Source organism: Culex pipiens, chromosome 3 (assembly GCF_016801865.2).
Source record: "Culex pipiens pallens isolate TS chromosome 3, TS_CPP_V2, whole genome shotgun sequence".
NCBI lineage: Eukaryota > Metazoa > Arthropoda > Insecta > Diptera > Culicidae > Culex > Culex pipiens.
Window position 1 is genome coordinate 45,925,591 of NC_068939.1, and position 18,057 is coordinate 45,943,647.

An 18,057-nucleotide genomic window follows, 5' to 3' on the forward strand; every position below is an offset into this window, starting at 1 on the left:
TTCAAAAAAGTTACCTAAAAATGGCCTTTAAATGGTGCACTTTATCAAATTTCACTAAAGTACTTTTTGATTGCAAATTTGATTTAACATCGAAAATTGAAGTTGAAAATTTTTTGCGACCAATATATCGATTTTTTTTAAAAAATCAGTATTGATTTTTGCCCATTCTGGAAACTAAGAAAAGTTTTCAGGACCGAAATCTTAGAGAATTGCTGACTTTTGAAATTAACGCTTTTTTGGATTTTTTCATTCTTGTAATTTTTAAAATTATGTTAAAAATATTAATTTAAAAAAAAATAATTGTTCTGAACTTAAGAATGTTTAAAACTCAAAAAAAAATAACTGTATTTTTCGAAACCTTAGAATTTAAGAATTTGTTTTTTGATGGCTTAAATAAGGATTTTTATATTTTTTAGATATTGGAATTTTTGTGTTTAACATAATATTGATTTTCTTAACATTTTCTAAGGTTTTGAATTTTGAATATTTTTTTTTGCATTTATAGACTTTTGAATTTACAAACTTTTCAGTTTTTCAATTTTCGAATTTTGTAGTTTTTGTTTTGTTTAAAAATTCTAGATGTTTTATTGCGCAATTCCCCAAGCAATTGGGTCCTAAAATTAAGCTTAGATTGCTGATATTATTGTTTACAGCGATAAAGCTATTTTTTCTGAGTACAATGACCCTTTGTACGCCCACAAAGAGTTTAAAATGGATTTTTAAATCAATTTTGAAAAATTAACCTCGCGGTCCTTTTTGACAGAAAAGCTCCTACTTGACAGCTCGTTCCAAGGGGACCATAGTTGATCCATCGAAAAAATGTTGACTTGTCAAATTTTTGTTTGCATTAAAATGAAAAAAAAAGTGATCGGAAATGGTTTTTAATCGTGTTTTTTACCGTTGTACATAAAAATTTGCATAGGGCTTTAGTACCCAATTCCCACAAACTTGGAAATCGCTCTAAAATATTGCTATAGATCGCACTATATTGCGACTTGTCAAACTGACTTGGAAAACTGAAAAAAAAAAAATCAATGCGAGCCGAGGTAACTTGCTTGTTTTCCAGCTGTCAAGTTCAGTTTAATGAAAAATTTGACTGGAAATGTAAATAAACAACAGTTGGTTGCCTAGTTTTTCGAATTCTTGTTGTCAAAAGTGCGAGAGAAAAGTGCGGTCAAAATCCATGTTACAATAAGGCTTTCTAGGCCCAGTGAAAAAAATATAATTTAATCCAAAAATGACGAACTGCCCCTCACAGTGTCCTGATGAAAACAATGATCGAGCTCGAGCTGTCACAGCCCTGCGAAGTATGTTGGCTGACATATCGGGCGGTGAGTCAAAAAAACCAGCTAAAAGTCGCCCGACAAAAAACTTTTGCTAGAAAGAGATAGGAAACCTGATGCAAACAAACGTCCAGCTGTCATGTAAACATACTTTGAATGTGTTGGTAATTTTCTGACTAGAAAGCCTTATGCAAGGGTCAATAATTTATGTAATTTTATGCTTTTAATGTTGTTTTTTTGTAATTTTTTTAATTTTTGAAGAGTTAGTTTTTTGTTTGTTTTAAAAATTTTGAATGGATATTTTAAGTTGTTGAATTCATTGATATTTGTTATACTGCAAATATAGTGGATACTTTTGATTGGTTTTGGATAGAACATGGCTTAAGCCTTAAATCGAGCCTTATATATTTTAAGGTCAAAAATCATTGCAAAAAAAAAGTTGAACTGAAAAAATATTATTTTTCCGTGTCACCGTCACCAACACAAACACACAAAAACCAACCTGGCCGTGGTACAGCAACCTTGCTATTTCAGCCGAACCTTTCGTACATCACCGTCGCTCTCGCGGGATCGAAGCAAACCGCAGCAGCAGCCCAGCAAAGCAGCGAGAGCGTGGTCCGACGGCTCATTTTTCACTCGGTTCTTGTTTAAGTTTTTTCGTTGTTCCGTTTCGAGGGTTTTTCCGGTGCGTCCAGAACCGGTGCCATCGGCCACAGGTGCGCGCGCGTTCGGCTGCAGACGGAAGTTCGTGTGGAATTGTGCGTAAAATCCCGTTGGAGGAAAATTTGCTAGCCCCAAAAAAAAGTAGGGAACCAATTTTCACCTTTTTAGACAGTTCGGTGTGAGTGAGAAAGGGGGAGGAGAGTGAGGGAGAGACGATTTTCGCCGCTGTCAAAAAAAGGAGCGACTTGCTGTCAGTTGTTGTTTTTGGTGGCATTTTGTGCGATTTCGCAGCGCAGCACCAGGAGGAAAATTCCGGACGTTTTTGCTTCTCGCGTGTGTGTTCGTGGTTTGCGGTTGGGTCAGGGAAATCGGTACGGCCGGAAGTGACCGCGAGTGTGTCCGCGTTACGGATTGCCGCAGGCTGGGGGGTTCGCGAACTTAGTGCGTTTTTCTTTTTTTTTGTTTTCTCTTTAGTTGACACCGTGCTTTTTTTATTCGCGGTGCCGTTTTTACGGGAAAGAGGAAGAGGCTGGAAGAAGAGAGCTGGTTCCCCACACGAGGTGAAGAGGCAAAAGTGAGAATCGATAGTGAGCAGCAAAAGATGAACACAAAATCCGACACGAATCGGCATGTACTAACGATCCAGGCGAAAAAGAAGCGTCATAAGGCAGCGAAGAAGAAGGCCAAACAACAGGCAGCGGCCGCGGCGGCAGCAGCAGCAGGTGGTGGTGGCCAGCAATCTCCGGATGATGAGATGAGTTCGGTTACGGCGGCGGCGGCGACGGCGACAACGGTGGTGGCGAACGACAATCAGCAGCAGCAGTATTCGTCCGGGTTGAGCAAGAAGAACTCGAGCTCGACGGAGACGATCGAGGACCGGGACGACCGGTTGTTGGACGAGGACGGTGCGGGGTACAGTGATGATGACGAGCGGGAGGGTGAGCAGGAGGCGCGGGAGGATTACTGCCGCGGGGGTTATCATCCGGTAAAGTTGGGCGATTTGTTCCTGCAGCGGTATCACGTCATCCGGAAGCTCGGGTGGGGTCACTTTTCGACGGTGTGGCTTAGTTGGGACCTGGAGGAGAAGCGGTACGTGGCGCTGAAGATTGTCAAGTCGGCGCAGCACTTTACCGATACGGCCAAGGACGAGATTCAGATTTTGAAGTCGATTCGGAACGCCGATCCGGCCGATCCGAAGCGTAACAAGACGGTGCAGCTGCTGAACGACTTCCGGATAACGGGCGTCAACGGGACGCACATCTGTATGGTGTTTGAAGTGCTGGGGCACAATTTGCTGAAGTTGATCCTGAAGAGCAACTATCGGGGAATTCCGCTGGTGAACGTCAAGTCCATCATCCGGCAGGTGTTGGAGGGTCTCGATTACCTGCACGGCAAGTGCAAGGTCATCCACACGGACATCAAGCCGGAGAATGTGCTGCTGTGCGTGGACGAGAGCTACATCCGCAAGTTGGCCTGCGAGGCAACGGAAATGCACACGATGGGCTGTCGGCTGCCGTACTCGTTAATCTCCGCCGCGCCCCCGCAGTTCCAGGAGCAACCGCTGAGCCAAAACATGAGCAAAACCAAGAAGAAAAAGCTCAAGAAAAAGGCGAAAATGCAAACGGAGTTGATCCGGCAGCAGATGGAGCACATCCAGCAGCTGGAGTTTGGCCCTCAGCTGGAAAACGGCGACTGCCAAGATCCCAAAATGGACCAGGACCACACCGCAGCGAACGCGGAATCCCCGCGCCTGCTGCTGAACGGTGACCGCTCCGGTAGCGGTTCCTCCGACGAGGACGAATCCGCAGCGCCGCCCCAGAAGCCTTCCAGCAACTCGTCGGCCCTGACCAGCCCGGACGCGTCCACTTCCAACAACAACAGTGACGACGTCCTCGGCGGCGGCGAAAAGGCATCATCCGCAGATTCCCCCAACCCTGCCACCACAGCTTCCGCGTCCTCCACCGCCTCCAAAACCACCCTCGACATCAGCGAGTCCATGCGGAAGATTCTGTCCCACGTCAAGGAGCGCAAGGACCCCGCCTTCGAGATCTGCTCCGACGTCGAGGTCAAGATCGCCGATCTCGGCAACGCCTGCTGGGTGGACAAACACTTCACCGAGGACATCCAAACGCGCCAGTACCGCTCCCTCGAGGTCATCATCGGCTCCGGCTACAACACGTCCGCCGACATCTGGAGCACCGCCTGTATGGCCTTCGAGCTGGCCACCGGCGACTACCTGTTCGAGCCGCACTCGGGCGACAACTACTGCCGGGACGATGACCACATCGCACACATCATCGAACTGCTCGGACCGATCCCCAAGCGGATCGCCCTGTCCGGCCGGATGTCCAACCACGCGTTCAACTCCAAGGGCGAACTGCGCAACATCTCCGGCCTCAAGCCGTGGGGCCTCGTCGACGTGCTGCGGGAAAAGTACGAGTGGCCGCTGGAGGACGCGATCGAGTTCGCCGACTTCCTGACGCCGATGCTGGATTACGACCCGAAGGGTCGCGCCACCGCGTCCGAGTGTTTGAAGCACTCGTGGTTGAAGCATTAAGCAAGTGTGATGGTGTGATGGGTGGGTGTGTGCGCGGGACTGTGGGGAAAGAGGAACAGACCAAATTGTGTGGAAACAGAGGCCAGTGACAGCGGAAGAAGCGAGGACTAGCCCGGAAGCAGCGCAGCGCAGATACAGTAGGAAAAATTGTAAGTTTGCTTCGGATGACTGAATTTGTGCTTTTGCTACTGTTGGGTAGGTCGAGCAGAAAACGTTTAGAGAATAGAGAGAGAGATTCAAAGGGGGTAAAGGCGTTTAATTGCGTTGTTGTTGTTGTTGTTATGTGATGTGTTGTGATGGGCAAACAAAGCAATGCGTTTCTTGAATGGTTGAAGGGTTAACTTTTGTGTTGGGGCTGCTGTTTCGGTTTCTAATGCCATGACAGTGACTTGCTTCCAGATCTACCTTGACCTGGTTGAGGGGAGGGGCTTTGTTTACGTTTGATAGCTAGCATTGGCGAAGTGGGATGATTGACCTTGAACATAATTGAAACGGGTTTTGTAAGTTATTGTTCATGTTGAAATCAATTGTGTTAGAGTTAAAATATTATCGTGATAGGGGAGATAGTGCAGCTGAAAAGAACCTTCCATAGCATCGTCCTTCGGGACAGTACTTTCTGTAGCATTACAGCTCGGGTGGTCTAAACATTGAAATTACGAGTCATGTTTTCAACATTTTTTTTGCGGTGCTTTACATCGGAATTTTATAAAAATTCAAAACATTTTTAAACAAGCCCAAACATGCTAAATATGATTATCAATAAGAAATTCCAGCTCAAATCGGGAATTTTTCTGGTACTTTTGTACCCGACCCGCTCTGATTTCAATGAACTTTTTAAACATGTTATCCTAGGCATATATAAGCCATTTTTGTGTATATGGAGCCAGTTTCACTCGAAAATAACATTTGAGAAGGGCGTAAGTAATTTAAATATTTTTTATTTTGTAATTTAAAAATGACTGTATCTCGAAGCCTTGCATCGTATCAAAAAGTGGTCAAAGACAAACTTTTAGGAAATAGGACAGGCAATACACTGAAATAAAAATACACACCACTTCTGTGAGTTTTTTTGATTCGTACAATTTTTTTTAGGAAATAGCCTAAGATGTTACAAAAAGACACACGACAAATGTAGGATGGTATGTCTCTCCTAAAAAAACACAAAATTTATTTACTAAAACTGTTTTTTTGAAAAATGATCTAAACTTCAATTTTTTTTTAAACTAACGTTGGGAATCGATTCCCCAGACAATTTTACATGAAAGTCTGCATATTGACCATTGTCCTATGTCCAATCCTTGTGAAGATACAGCGGTTTTAAAAATAAAAATGTTGAAAAAATAGGGGTTTTGGTGTTTTTTGGCAATTTCTAAATGACAGACTTGATTTTTCAGTCTCGAAAGTATTTTTACCGGAAAGCTCGTCCAATTTCCAATAAGTTTGCCTTTGACAGCATTTCAATTTGATGCATGGGCTTACAGAATTAAGCTTAGTTATATTGCTCGTAACTGAAAACATGATATTTGTTTCAATGTGGTTCAGCGGATGGTAGTAACCTGAATAGTAAATTAGCTTACATCAAAAACCACCAAAAAACCTATTTTTTCAACATTTTTATTTTTAAAACCGAAGCAAACCACCAAAAAACCTATTTATTCAACATTTTCATTTTTAAAACCGCTGTACTGCCCATGTTCGCATAAATGTCCCATATGCAAAAACAGCAAACTGAGAAAAACGCACTCGAAGTTTGTCCCACACATAAGGCTACGTGTTAAGTTTTCACGAAAAAACTGGATTTCCTCCCGATTTCTAGAACAAAGTACTGGATGTTATAGGCTCTTTAGAAAGAGCACCCGATTTTGAACCAAACTGCATCATTAGCTCAAAAGTGATGAAAATGCATATGGGACATTTATTCGATCATGGGCAGTGTATCTTTACAAGGATTGGACATAGGACAATGGTCAATATGGAGACTTATATGTAAAATTGTCTGGGGAATCAATTCCCACTATTGGTTTTAAAAAAAATTGACGTTTAGACCACTTTAAAAAAAAAGTTTTAGTAAATGATTTTTATAATTTTTTAGGAGGAACATACCATCCTACATTGTTTGTGAGCCTTTTTGTAACATCTTAGGCTATTTCCTCGAAAATTTTGAACGAAAAAAAAATCGTGACATCACTTTCAAATTTAACTTTTAAACATAAAAATCAAAAAATCTCATATAAGTAGCGTGAATTTTTATTTCAGTGTTTTTTTTTTAGAAAGCTCGTCCGATTTCCTACAAGTTTGTCTTTGACCGCCTTCGTGATCCAGTAATTTTTAAATTACAAAATACAAAAAATATTTTAATAACTTACGCCCTTCTCAAATGTTATTTTCGAGTACAATTGGCTCCATGTACACTAAAATGGCTTATATAGGCCTAGGATAACATGTCTACAAAGATTCTTTGAAATTGGAGAGGGTCGGGTACAGAAGTATCAGAAAATTTCGTGATTTGAGCTGGAACTGCTCTTTTTTGAGAATATAGTAAGTTTCAAAGTATAAATATTAGGGTGGTCCAAATCCGGACTTTTTTGGGGCTACCCCCTGAAATCAAAGATTGACCCATCACTAGGCTAAATTCCAAATTTGAGCTCATTCTGACCACGGGAACCCCTCCCTCCAATCGCTTAAAGTTTGTATGGGAAAAATCGTCAAAATGTATGGAGAAAAGCAACTGTTTTACTTTTTTACCTGTGGAAGGCGCCATAATTATCCGATTCTTACCATTTCTCAAATGTAGAACCTTCATTTAATTAAGAACAACTTTCCCGAAGACACCATATTTTTATGATTTTTTCCCGCGAAGTTATTAGCGCCCAAAACTGACCCTTTTTGCGCGGCCAGCTGTAAGGAGCTACCTAACCTTGAAAAATCTTTTTGAAAATGATACAGAGTTTTAAAAAGTAGTGTTTTTATTAATCAGAGGATCGCTTCCCTAGATTCACATTTTTGAATGTTTACGTAGGTACTATTTTTGTTTGGACATTAGGGTGTGATATGGTGGTTTGGACGAATCAATGATGCAATTGGAATTTTGATAAAAAAATGTCATATTTTTTTGAGTTCCTTTTTTTTACAAGACATCTACTAACCTGACCTTTATTTATTTGTAATAGGGTGTTAAACAACGTGAAAATTTGTGAATGTTTAACTTGATTTGATTAGATTAGTTTTGAGTTAAATTACTGAAATTTTTAACGAAGCACAGTTTTTTAAACACAATTTGCAATATTGATATCAAACGACACCAAACTTTATGGAAAAAACTTTTTTTTTTCAAGAAACTTAAAAAAATAAAGGGAAATAAAAGTACAATAAACTGAAAACACTTTGAAATGCATTTTTCTGCGTTGAGTACTATATTTAGCATACCTGTTAGAACTCGTTTCAAAATGATTTCAATTTTTGTTAAATTCCAAATTCCAATAATATTAAAGAATGTACGATCAGTTATATAAAGAAAAGCTTTTTCATTTTGTTTAGAACATCATTTACTTTTGGAATTTCAAAGAAAAGTAGGAAACTGAAAATAAGTTTGAAAACTTTAAAGTGGTGTTTGGCAGCAATGCTATTTTGGGATTAATTTTTATAGGCAATTGAGAATTGCATTTTCAATTCTGAAAACAAATTTTGTGATGCAATTTGTTCGAAATTCGATAAATTATATTTATAACAAGTTTAAAAATCATTCTATCTTGGAACGGTTCTTTCAAAAGACCGGAGTTTAACACTCAAACGCTCGGAGTCATTTGATCCCTATTTTTTTTTTCTTAAAAATCTCATCACTTTTGGTAGAATAGACTAAATTGGATGCTTCCGGTTGCAAAAGATCCAGATTTGTCAATATTTTTTAACTGTCAGATGGGGGACAAATATGGTCCACCTTTACCGGAGATATTCCGGATTCCGTTGGGGTACCTCGGCCATTCTATTTGGGGTTTTGGTCAATAGAACAAAAACAATTTCACAGAACATTGCCGGAAATGATCCAAAACTTCAAGGCATCATTCTTATACATCATCCAGCAAATATAACTGACATGGTTAAGTCCTACGGGGCACCAATCGACATCAGCTCACTGAACCGTTTCCGGTTGGAACCTGTTTCGGTGCCCGAAGGTCTTTGCCATGCCATGTATCTATGCAGGATGGTGTATTAGAATGATGCCTTGAAGTTTTGCATCATTTCCGGCATTGTTCTGTGCAATGGTTTTAGTTCTATTGACCAAAACCCCAAATAGGAGAACCGAGGTACCCCAACGGAATCCGGAATTTCTCCGGTAAAAGTGGACCATATTTGTCCCCCATCTGACAGTTCAAAATATAGACAAATCTGGATCTTTTGCAACCGGAACCATCCAATTTGGTCAATTCTACCAAAAGTTATGAGATTTTTAAGAAAAAAAATAGGAGCAAATGACATCCCGAGCGTTTGAGTGTTAAAAAAGAACCGCGGTTCTTTTTTTGTGAGCCATGGTTCGTTCGCTCTTTTTAGTGATCCGGCTCTTTGAGCGGCTCGCTCTTTTTTTGCCAACCTCTAGTTGAAACCATAGGTTGTAATTTTAGTATTTATATTATGCCGGGGGTGTTCGATCCCCCATCCTTTGGATTGGTAAGCAAAAATGCTATCTACACGACAATCCAATCCGTATTGTTGAACAATGTTTGTGCTAATATCTGCTTTTCCTGAGGGTTGGAAGTCTACATATAGAGCAAGGATCCTTTTTGTGCTTGCTTCTTTGATTAGGCGGTGCCAGACAAGGGTTATCCACCTAATACATTTACAAAGTCTATTATTCTTTCCCATAACTTCGCCGCCGGTCAGCGGGTACTGGAATGGAAGCACACACAAACACATAACAAACCTGCAAACAGCTTAGTGAAAAGAGTCACCATCTAAACAGGTGTTTTGCTTGTTATTTTTGTAACCGAGTAGAATAATCATAAAATGCGCATAAAACATAATCAGATATTTGAGGTTGATGGAATGCCCTCACGCAATGCTTTCCTTTGTTATCCTCCACATTTCTGGACTTTTGCTTTAGTAAAAAATGTGAACTACAATCGATTTCAAATAAAGTGGGACAGATCCTAAACCCTTTGATTCTCTAAACCCTTATTTCACCCCTTTGCAACCTTTATTGATTGTTGTCCCTATTTTTATCCCCGTCCACAGCACAACTATTATTGCACACCGGATCGGATTGTGGCGGTGGCCAGCAGTTTGTTGCCGGCCAAGCAAAATTTCACACCGGCCGCCGAGAGCAGCAGCATCAGCCAACGGAACTGTAAAATAAAATTGCTTGCTTGAATCATTGAACATAGAAACCCAGAACCAGGAGAGGGAGCGGCAGAGCTGTTTCAACTAGACAAAAAGAATTACATAAAAAAAACAACAAACACACACACACACAGACTCACATTCACAACAAACACAACTTTATGAGATATGCGATAATAAAAGCAGTGAGAGAAAGAGAGAGGAGAATGAGGATGGTTAAACCAGACTCGAAAAAATAAAACAAGAAATCCTTAAATATTTTATATCGACACTACCGAGAAAAGTAAAATTCGGAACCAACTGAACGAAAAAGATGATAGAACTAAGTACGGTTGTGCAACGGTTACAGCGTTGCGTCCAACCGACCGTTTCGAGAAAACGTCCCTTCTAGCAAAAAAAAAAAGGACACCGACCCAGATCCGGTGCAGCAGCCGTGTGAGAGAGAGAGAGGTAGGTGGTGAAGGGGAAAAACTACTGGAAACGAGGTATTTTGCTCACAGACAAGCAGAGTTGACAACTTTTTCGATTCTGGTTGAGTTTTGCACCGCCCAAAAGCTTTCCAGTCTGCTTGTCTGTGCTGCTACTTCGTCCTGGAAGAACGTGGCAAAAGTGCTGGAATCAGACAGGAAATGTCAGAACCAACTCCAGTCACGCGCAGCAATCGGAGGGGGCGAGCGGGGTCAAGAGGGGAAAACCGGGAGCAGAACGAACGACCAATCTTCATCTTTTCTATCGTCGTCGTATTCTTTGGGTATTTTTTTCTGTTTGTAGCGTTGAATTACACGGAAAATATCAATTTCAGCTATAAATCGTAAATATGAATATTCGAACCGTGAATCACTCGTGAAATTGCATAATTCATGATTTCATGGTTTCAAAAATCTATAAAAATCAGCATTGTGACCAACTCCGTCGAACAATCAATTTCCATGGTAAACATGAAATTGTCCCAACTTGTAAAGATCGGCGAATGTCTCCCGTTGGAACAGCCTTTGGCGACCGTTCACTCTACTGCCAATTATATCGAAATAACAGTTTGCATAATCAGTATCAAAATCCATGAAGTTTGATACCCATATTGCCCAAATCTCATATAATTCGGTAAATGTGTCCTCGTCGGAACATCCCTGAGGGCACTGGCCAACCCAGAAATTACAATTTTCATGTCCAGTATCAAAACCCATGAAGTCTGATACCCATATTGCCCAAATTTGAATTGTTTCGGTAAATGTCCCCCCGTCGGAACATCCCGGAGGGTTCTGGCCACTCCAGGTTTTCGACCAATTTTCTCGAAATGTAAATTTTCATGTTCAGTATCAAATTGCATGAAGTTTGATACCCATATTGCGCAAACTCGAATTATTCCCCCCATCGGAACATCCCTGAGGGCATCGGCCATTCCAGGTTTTGGCCTATGTCGTACGAATTTGGTTCAAACTCCATTGCTTCAAATCATTTTGGTATTCCGGTTCCACCGGGAACCAAAAATATAACCTTGGGACGAAGTTCTTGTCAAAAAGTCATGATAGAGGAGAAAAGCAACTCGCGACCAAATTTTGAGGCTAGGAATTTTGACAGGTATGATTTTCATAAAGTATTCGCCTCCTTTTCTCTCCCACAAAAAAATTGGGGACAATGTAGCTGTCAAACTAGGCCAAAATGTTAAAGTCAGTCACAAAATGAACTTTGAGTGATTTGAGTTCATTTCTGACGTCACGATTTTTTCCTCTATAGCATGAATATTATTCATGATTTCATGAATTTTGTTCATGATTTCGTGACTTTGTTTTCACAGCTCACGAATATTTATATTCACGATATCATGAATAAAGTTTCATGAAAGCTGAAATGTTTGTTTTCCGTGTACTTTGTACTTTGCTTGCTATCGAGTCTAGCTCCTTTGTCTTCTTTACCCCCGGCCTGGTCCTTCCAAACCGATGGATTTCAAGTCAAACGATTACAGAAGAGATAGAAATGAAACAAACGGTTCCAATCGATCTGAGACAACACGTGACATTTGTGGTCATTAAATTATCACCCAGAGAAAGAGGTAACAATAACGTTTAGTAACTTATGAATAGTTAGCTGGAAGGAAAACAAAAAATAAAAAAAGTAAAACATAAAATAAATTTAACTTATGGCGGCAAACCAGGACAACTGTCTGTGTAATCCTAATACTGTTGATAGAGAAAAAAGAAACAAATAAAATTGTGTGAAATTGATGGCACATACAGGCACTTTTTAAAAGATAATAACAGAAAAATTGAAAGAAAGTAAGCAAAAAAGAGAATGCAGCATTAGTGGAACATTAAAACAAAAACTATACATAACTTTCGTGCATAGAAAAATTATACAGACACAACAAACATCACCTTTGGGAAACGCGTTCACGCATCCAAAATTATACCAAAACATATAAAAAATGTACACTAGAAGTGGATCACCTACACACACACATTCATAAACTCATCAATCGTTCTCGGATTAGGCAAATCACACACACACACATTTGAGCAACAGACCCACACACACGCACACATACTCGTACGCTGCATTATACTCTCCTATCATTGCTAGAATATTGCAAATTTTGACGAGGCAGAACTGGCTGACACGGCGTGGTTGACAAATTTTGATGTTTTTCTTTTATTTTTGTTGACAATTTTTGACTCCGAACTCGACTTCGTTTTCGAACCAGCGATGGAAAAAAATCTATCGAAAGAGTTTTCACTGAGCACTCACTCAAGCGATTTCCGGTAGGAACGGCGGTCTTACTAATACATTCAAAGAGGTGCCTCGATTTTTTCATGGCCTCCCTCGCTCTTTCTCTTGCATGATCGAAACTCAATTTGAGAGAGGAAAATCGTACAGAACTGTTACTCTCTCTTACTCCGGTTTAGTCTAATTAGGTTTTACAGCGTGACGTCACGAGCGCACACGCACACACATTTTTACTTACACACGTGCAAAAAATGTAAACAGTGCAGCCGAACTGTCAAATTTCTAACCTAAAAATCGAGTCGGTGTAAAACCTAATTGAGCTCTCTTTTTATGCTTGCCAATAGTATTTTTTCAGAGAATGAGAGAGAGAGAGAGAGAGAGAGAGAGAGAGAGAGAGAGAGAGAGAGAGAGAGAGAGAGAGAGAGAGAGAGAGAGGGAGAGTTTTTTTTACAAGTTGTAAACACAATCTGCGGATAGAAATTTATCGGTCGAACGTATTGTACGTTTCTCTCAAAAGTACAAGCCGCGCGGCATTTCTGACTGTGCCGTAGACATTGTTGCCAGCGATTTTATGCACTGTTGATGCATTTAAAAAATATACCTGGCAACAATGCCAGGCGATTCGAAGAAGAAAATCAACAAAAACAATTCGCGCAGTATGGGATTTGACAGCGAGCATTTGGCGAAACTGCGGAGCGTCGTTTCGAGGCTGATATGCCGCGTGTCTTTATCGGGAATACGCGCAATAGCTGTCTTTGCGTTTTCGTTTGATAAAATCGATTTCAAGAGTTTTTTTTAAAAGGACCTATAAGCTATTGTCTTTCATATGTTTATAGGGCCTACTCAAAAAAAAAAAAAAAAAAACAAACTCTAGATTTGTTTTGAACCTTATACGCTCTTCGGAAGGAACCGGTCAAGAAAAATTTCAAATGGGGAGCAGCGGCAGCGAAAGCAAGCCAGAGATGGTGAAGATAAGCCCCAAGAAATCGATCCCTTTCCTTTGATCTACGGTTCGTAAAGCCATTTCTTGAACCCTTTTCTTGGGAGGTGCGTATTGGCCCTAAAGAAAAAATATTATTCCTCCTTTTCTTCCCAATACCTCAGCACAGAGTTTAGCCAATCTCGCCTTTGGCATTCTCTTTTTCTCAAATTCTCACTCAATCGCTATCATTTCTTTTGTTTGCTCCAAAAGCCGTCAGTTAACTAGTTTGGTCAGAGCAACAGTAAACTACAGATTGTCAAGGAAACAGATTGGCCAATGTTTGACAGATCCAAACGCGCTAGACACCAACCGCCCTTTACGCCCAGCAAAACTGGCGGTGTTGGAAGCGCAAAACATACGTTGCCAGTGCCTATTTATTTTGCATCGGCCAATCTGTTCCCCTTGACAATCTGTACAGTAAACAGGTCGAAATGCGTGGACGATTTCTATTGCCGCTCTCTTACTCTCTCGTAGTTGTTTTTAGAGCGACTCAGTGTCAGTAGGGAGAATGCGTGAGATAATTTCCAAGACCTCATTTTTTAGTAAAATTTCAAAATCATAAAATTAAGCAATTTTTTGTGTCTTTGAGGCTAAATCTACAATCAGATTTACTCCAATTCTTGGGTTTGTTTTCAAAAGGTCCTAAGTGCCAGTTGTAAACAAAGTTGTTTTTCTATCGGTTCTCAAACAATTTACGAACTATGAAATTCAAAATTGGTTTGAATTGTTCATCTGCAAGTCCTTTAAATGCTTTCAGTAAAGAGCAGTGAAAATTTGATTAGTTTCAGAAAAGAAATTGTCGGAGGTCGCGATGTTTGTTACGGAGCATTGCAAACTAATCAGAGAATTGGTCGCTATTTTGGGTCATGTCTTTTGACCATGGTCCGATTTTCGATGTTAAAATATGAAACAATCGTGAAATTTTCTGATCTTTTCGAAAACAATATTTTCAAAAAAAATCAAGAATACAATATTAAAAAAGGCCAAACAATCAATATTACGCTCTTTTGAAATGATAGGCTTGATTTTAAAAAAAATGAAATTATTGTTTTCGAACTGATCGAAAAATTTCACGAATGTTTCATATTTTAACATTGAAAATCGTTGGAAAATCGGACCGTTAGTTGCTGTGATATCTACATTAGAAAATGGTGGGTTGTTTGGTTGAGACTTAGAAAACATCAATTTTCCTGTTTTTAAACCTTTGCATGGCAATATCTCAGCAACTAAGGGTCGTATCAACAAAGTTCAAAAAAGCAAAATATAGAGAATTCTTCTCTTTCTTCATAAATATTTTTTTCAAAAGTGGGCAAACATGGGCACTAATTAAAAAAAAAACAATAACTGCGAATATTTTCAAAAAAGTTATCTAAAAATGGCTATAAATCGAAAACGGTGCACTTTATCAAAATTTCACTAAAGTATTTTTTGATTGCAAATTTGATTTTACATCTTTAAGTGAAGTTGAAATATTTAAGCGAACAATATTTCGATTTTTTGAAAAAAATCTGTGTTGATTAAAAAATTCATAACTCGGTCAAAGATTTTTTGCCCGTTCTGGAATTTTTCGAAAAGTTGGCATTTGATGTCCCCTAACTAGAGGGTGACGATTCTCAAGATTTTGAATTTCCCGGGAATCGAGAGTTGAATTTGGCCATTTCCCGGGAATTCCCGGGACCCGGGAGTTTTTTAACTATGCCAACAGTGCCAATAAGTTAAAAAGGAAAAGTCATAAATTTATTTCATTTCAATGAATTCAGTTAAAATTAACTCATACTTATTAAAAGAAACGTTTATTAAAGTAGCCTCATTACTTCTAGGAACTATTTCAACCTTTAGATTTTTTTTCTTAATCTGCAAATACAAGACCGTTTTTTGAGTTTTTTGGGACACAAAATTGTAGTTTAAAGTCGCACACAGTGATTCTTCAAAAGTTGTTGCATGCACTTGTTATTAAATTTTTGTGAAGTAAAAAATAGCAAATATATAATTCCCAGTATCGCAATATGATACATAACAGCTCAAAACAACAATTTGAATTTGATTTTTTCTTGTTTAAGGTCAACTGAAAATATTCATTGAAGAAATATTAAAAATTATCAGGAAAACCCGAATGTTCACAATTGGCGGACCTTAACAAAGATTGAGGCAATCTTTACAAATAGCCAGAGTTTTTTCTTCCAAAATATATTCTAATATTGAGGTTAATGTGAAACACAAAATGACTTATTGACATCAACAATAATATTGCTATGCTTGAGAGAGGATATGGAAATTGAAAATTTTGAAAAGGGTTTTCACTATTACAAATAATAAAACAAAAATAAAAAAACTTTATATTTAATTTCTGGGATGTAACTGCTGAGTATGCTTTGAGGTAAATTTTGGGGTGCACATTTTTTGGGCTTCTCTCAATTATAGTAATTTGAACGTACGACAAGTTAACAGCCAATATTCTTAACCATTTCGAATTTTTCAAATGTTTTTTCTGATTAGTTTATAATATTTTGCTTCGATTTTTATAAGTATAAAATTTCCCGGGACTCTCGACCAAATTTCCCGGGAATCGAGAGGTCCAAAAATGGTCGATTTCCCGGGATTTTTTTCCCGGGAATTCCCGCTCGTCACCCTCTACCCCTAACACATCAGAAAATAAAAAAAATAATAAAAATAGTGTTTTTTTGCAAATCATGTTTTAGTGACAAAAAGTGAAATTAAAAATCACCAAAAAATGTTTTACCTTGTATATTTTTTTTCAGTGTAGTCCTTATTCATAACTACAACTTTTCCGAAGACACCAAATCGATCAAAAAATTACTTCAAAAGATATAGATTTTTGAATTTTCATGTATCATTTTTGTATGGACAGCTGCCAAATTTGTATGGAAAATTATATGGACAAACTAATGATGCAAAATGGCTTCTTTGGGCGTACCGAAGGCGCCAAAAAAGTTTCAGACGGATAAAAAAATACAAAAATTAAAATTAAAGAAAAAAGAACGATTTCATGCTCAATTGCCGATATCTCAGCAATTATTGGTCAAATTTTCAATGGAACAAGTGAAATTCGTGATCATTCCAATAGAAATGTTGAGATTTTCAATTCCAGACTAACATGAAAATGAAAAATATATAAATCAGTAAAATGAAATCTTTGAAATCTATTTGTCGACGAACATACCTATTTTTTTAATTAAAAAATAAATAAATAATTCATCAGGTTGTGTGCGTTAGTTCCAAACAACTGTCAAACTAGTGTAAATGAGCTGTGGTGAGTTCAAATTTCCCATGGTGAGCTTGCGAACATTCAAAATGACCGTTGAATTGTTGATTAATGCATTTTAAAAGAGATTCTCGCTTGGCTGTCTGGGCTCGTTCGAGTTTTTTTTTACAAAAAATCGGAAAATTGTCGTTAAAGTGGCCAGGCCTACTGCGTTGCGTAAACCGCAGCAAGGATTCTGTAAACGGATCACATACGTCAAGAATCTACAGATGAGGAAGGATGCGTGGACATACCGCACCAAAAGCGCCGTAGGAAACGTTTCTTCAACTTCAAATTAAATTGTTTTTTTCTCTCAAAAAACCCATTGTTTCGATCCCTCGGCACAACTTTAAAATTCGTGTCCTCATCAAAAAGCGATTTCAACGCTACGGTTGTGCCGCATAACTTTATGTGCTGTTGACCCATATCGGTAGCCCATTTGTCCACCGCCGGATTAGGTAGCTTGGCACGGTGCCCGCCACCACCGGAAGCGGGGAAAATTCCACGGGGAAAACCACTCCAATTTGCCACACATGCCGTGCTGCAGCCCCACGGACAACATTTCGGGTAATAAAAAATGAATCTAAATAAACAAAGAGAGAAGGAAAAAGGAGGTTCGGAAAGGACGGACACTCATACAAAATCACACACACACACAAACACATACAAAGTAATTGTGTATGGCTATACTAACTTTTTATATAGGCGAATCCCGATGCTGAAATAATGTTAAAAAGCAACAGCAACAGTATGTTAGTGAGAAAAAAGGAATGACGAAAGGGGAAAAGTTGAGTAACAAAACATAAAAGTAAACAAAAAAAAAGTTATGAAAGAGAGAAAGAGAGAGAGAGTTAAACAAGGCTTTAATGTCACACCTGTATGTATGATAAACCAGATAATTTCATCGCTCGATTTTTCCTGTTTTTTCTCGTTTCTGTTTGTTTAAATATATGTGTAGTTGTTGTTGGTTATCTCAAACCTAATTGAAAATATCAAATACAAGAGAGGAGAGTACAGAGAATAAGGATGACTCAGACTTTACGGTTTTGCTGGTGATTACACTCTTCTTTTATGTTGTTATCCTTACACAAACATAAACAAAAACATATAGAAACAGGCATAATATGCTTACTTTTGCCATGGCGAAGCGCAGAGATTAAAAAAGGGAAGCAAAAAAAAAAAAAAAAGGATTGTGAGATTTATCATTCATGACTTAATTGGGTACTAAAGCCCTATGTCAATTTTTATGTACAAC

The 18,057-nt window shown here is 38.9% G+C and overlaps 1 protein-coding gene across 4 annotated transcripts; it reads left to right on the forward strand.

The window, feature by feature from the left end:
• The first annotated feature begins 1,854 nt into the window (after positions 1 to 1,854).
• Positions 1,855 to 12,203, forward strand: LOC120421536 (SRSF protein kinase 3-like). 4 transcript variants are annotated; one of them, XM_039584760.2, is made up of 3 exons: positions 1,855 to 2,317; positions 2,421 to 4,652; positions 9,733 to 12,203. In XM_039584760.2, exon 2 carries the CDS (start codon positions 2,548 to 2,550, stop codon positions 4,501 to 4,503), a length of 1,956 nt encoding a protein of 651 aa, XP_039440694.1. In that variant the 5' UTR covers positions 1,855 to 2,317; positions 2,421 to 2,547; the 3' UTR covers positions 4,504 to 4,652; positions 9,733 to 12,203. The 4 variants fall into 4 exon arrangements, with proteins under 4 accessions (XP_039440694.1, XP_039440692.1, XP_039440693.1 ...); XM_039584758.2 differs by having other exon boundaries at positions 1,855 to 2,087; XM_039584759.2 differs by having other exon boundaries at positions 1,855 to 2,041.
• Positions 12,204 to 18,057: the final 5,854 nt, after the last annotated feature.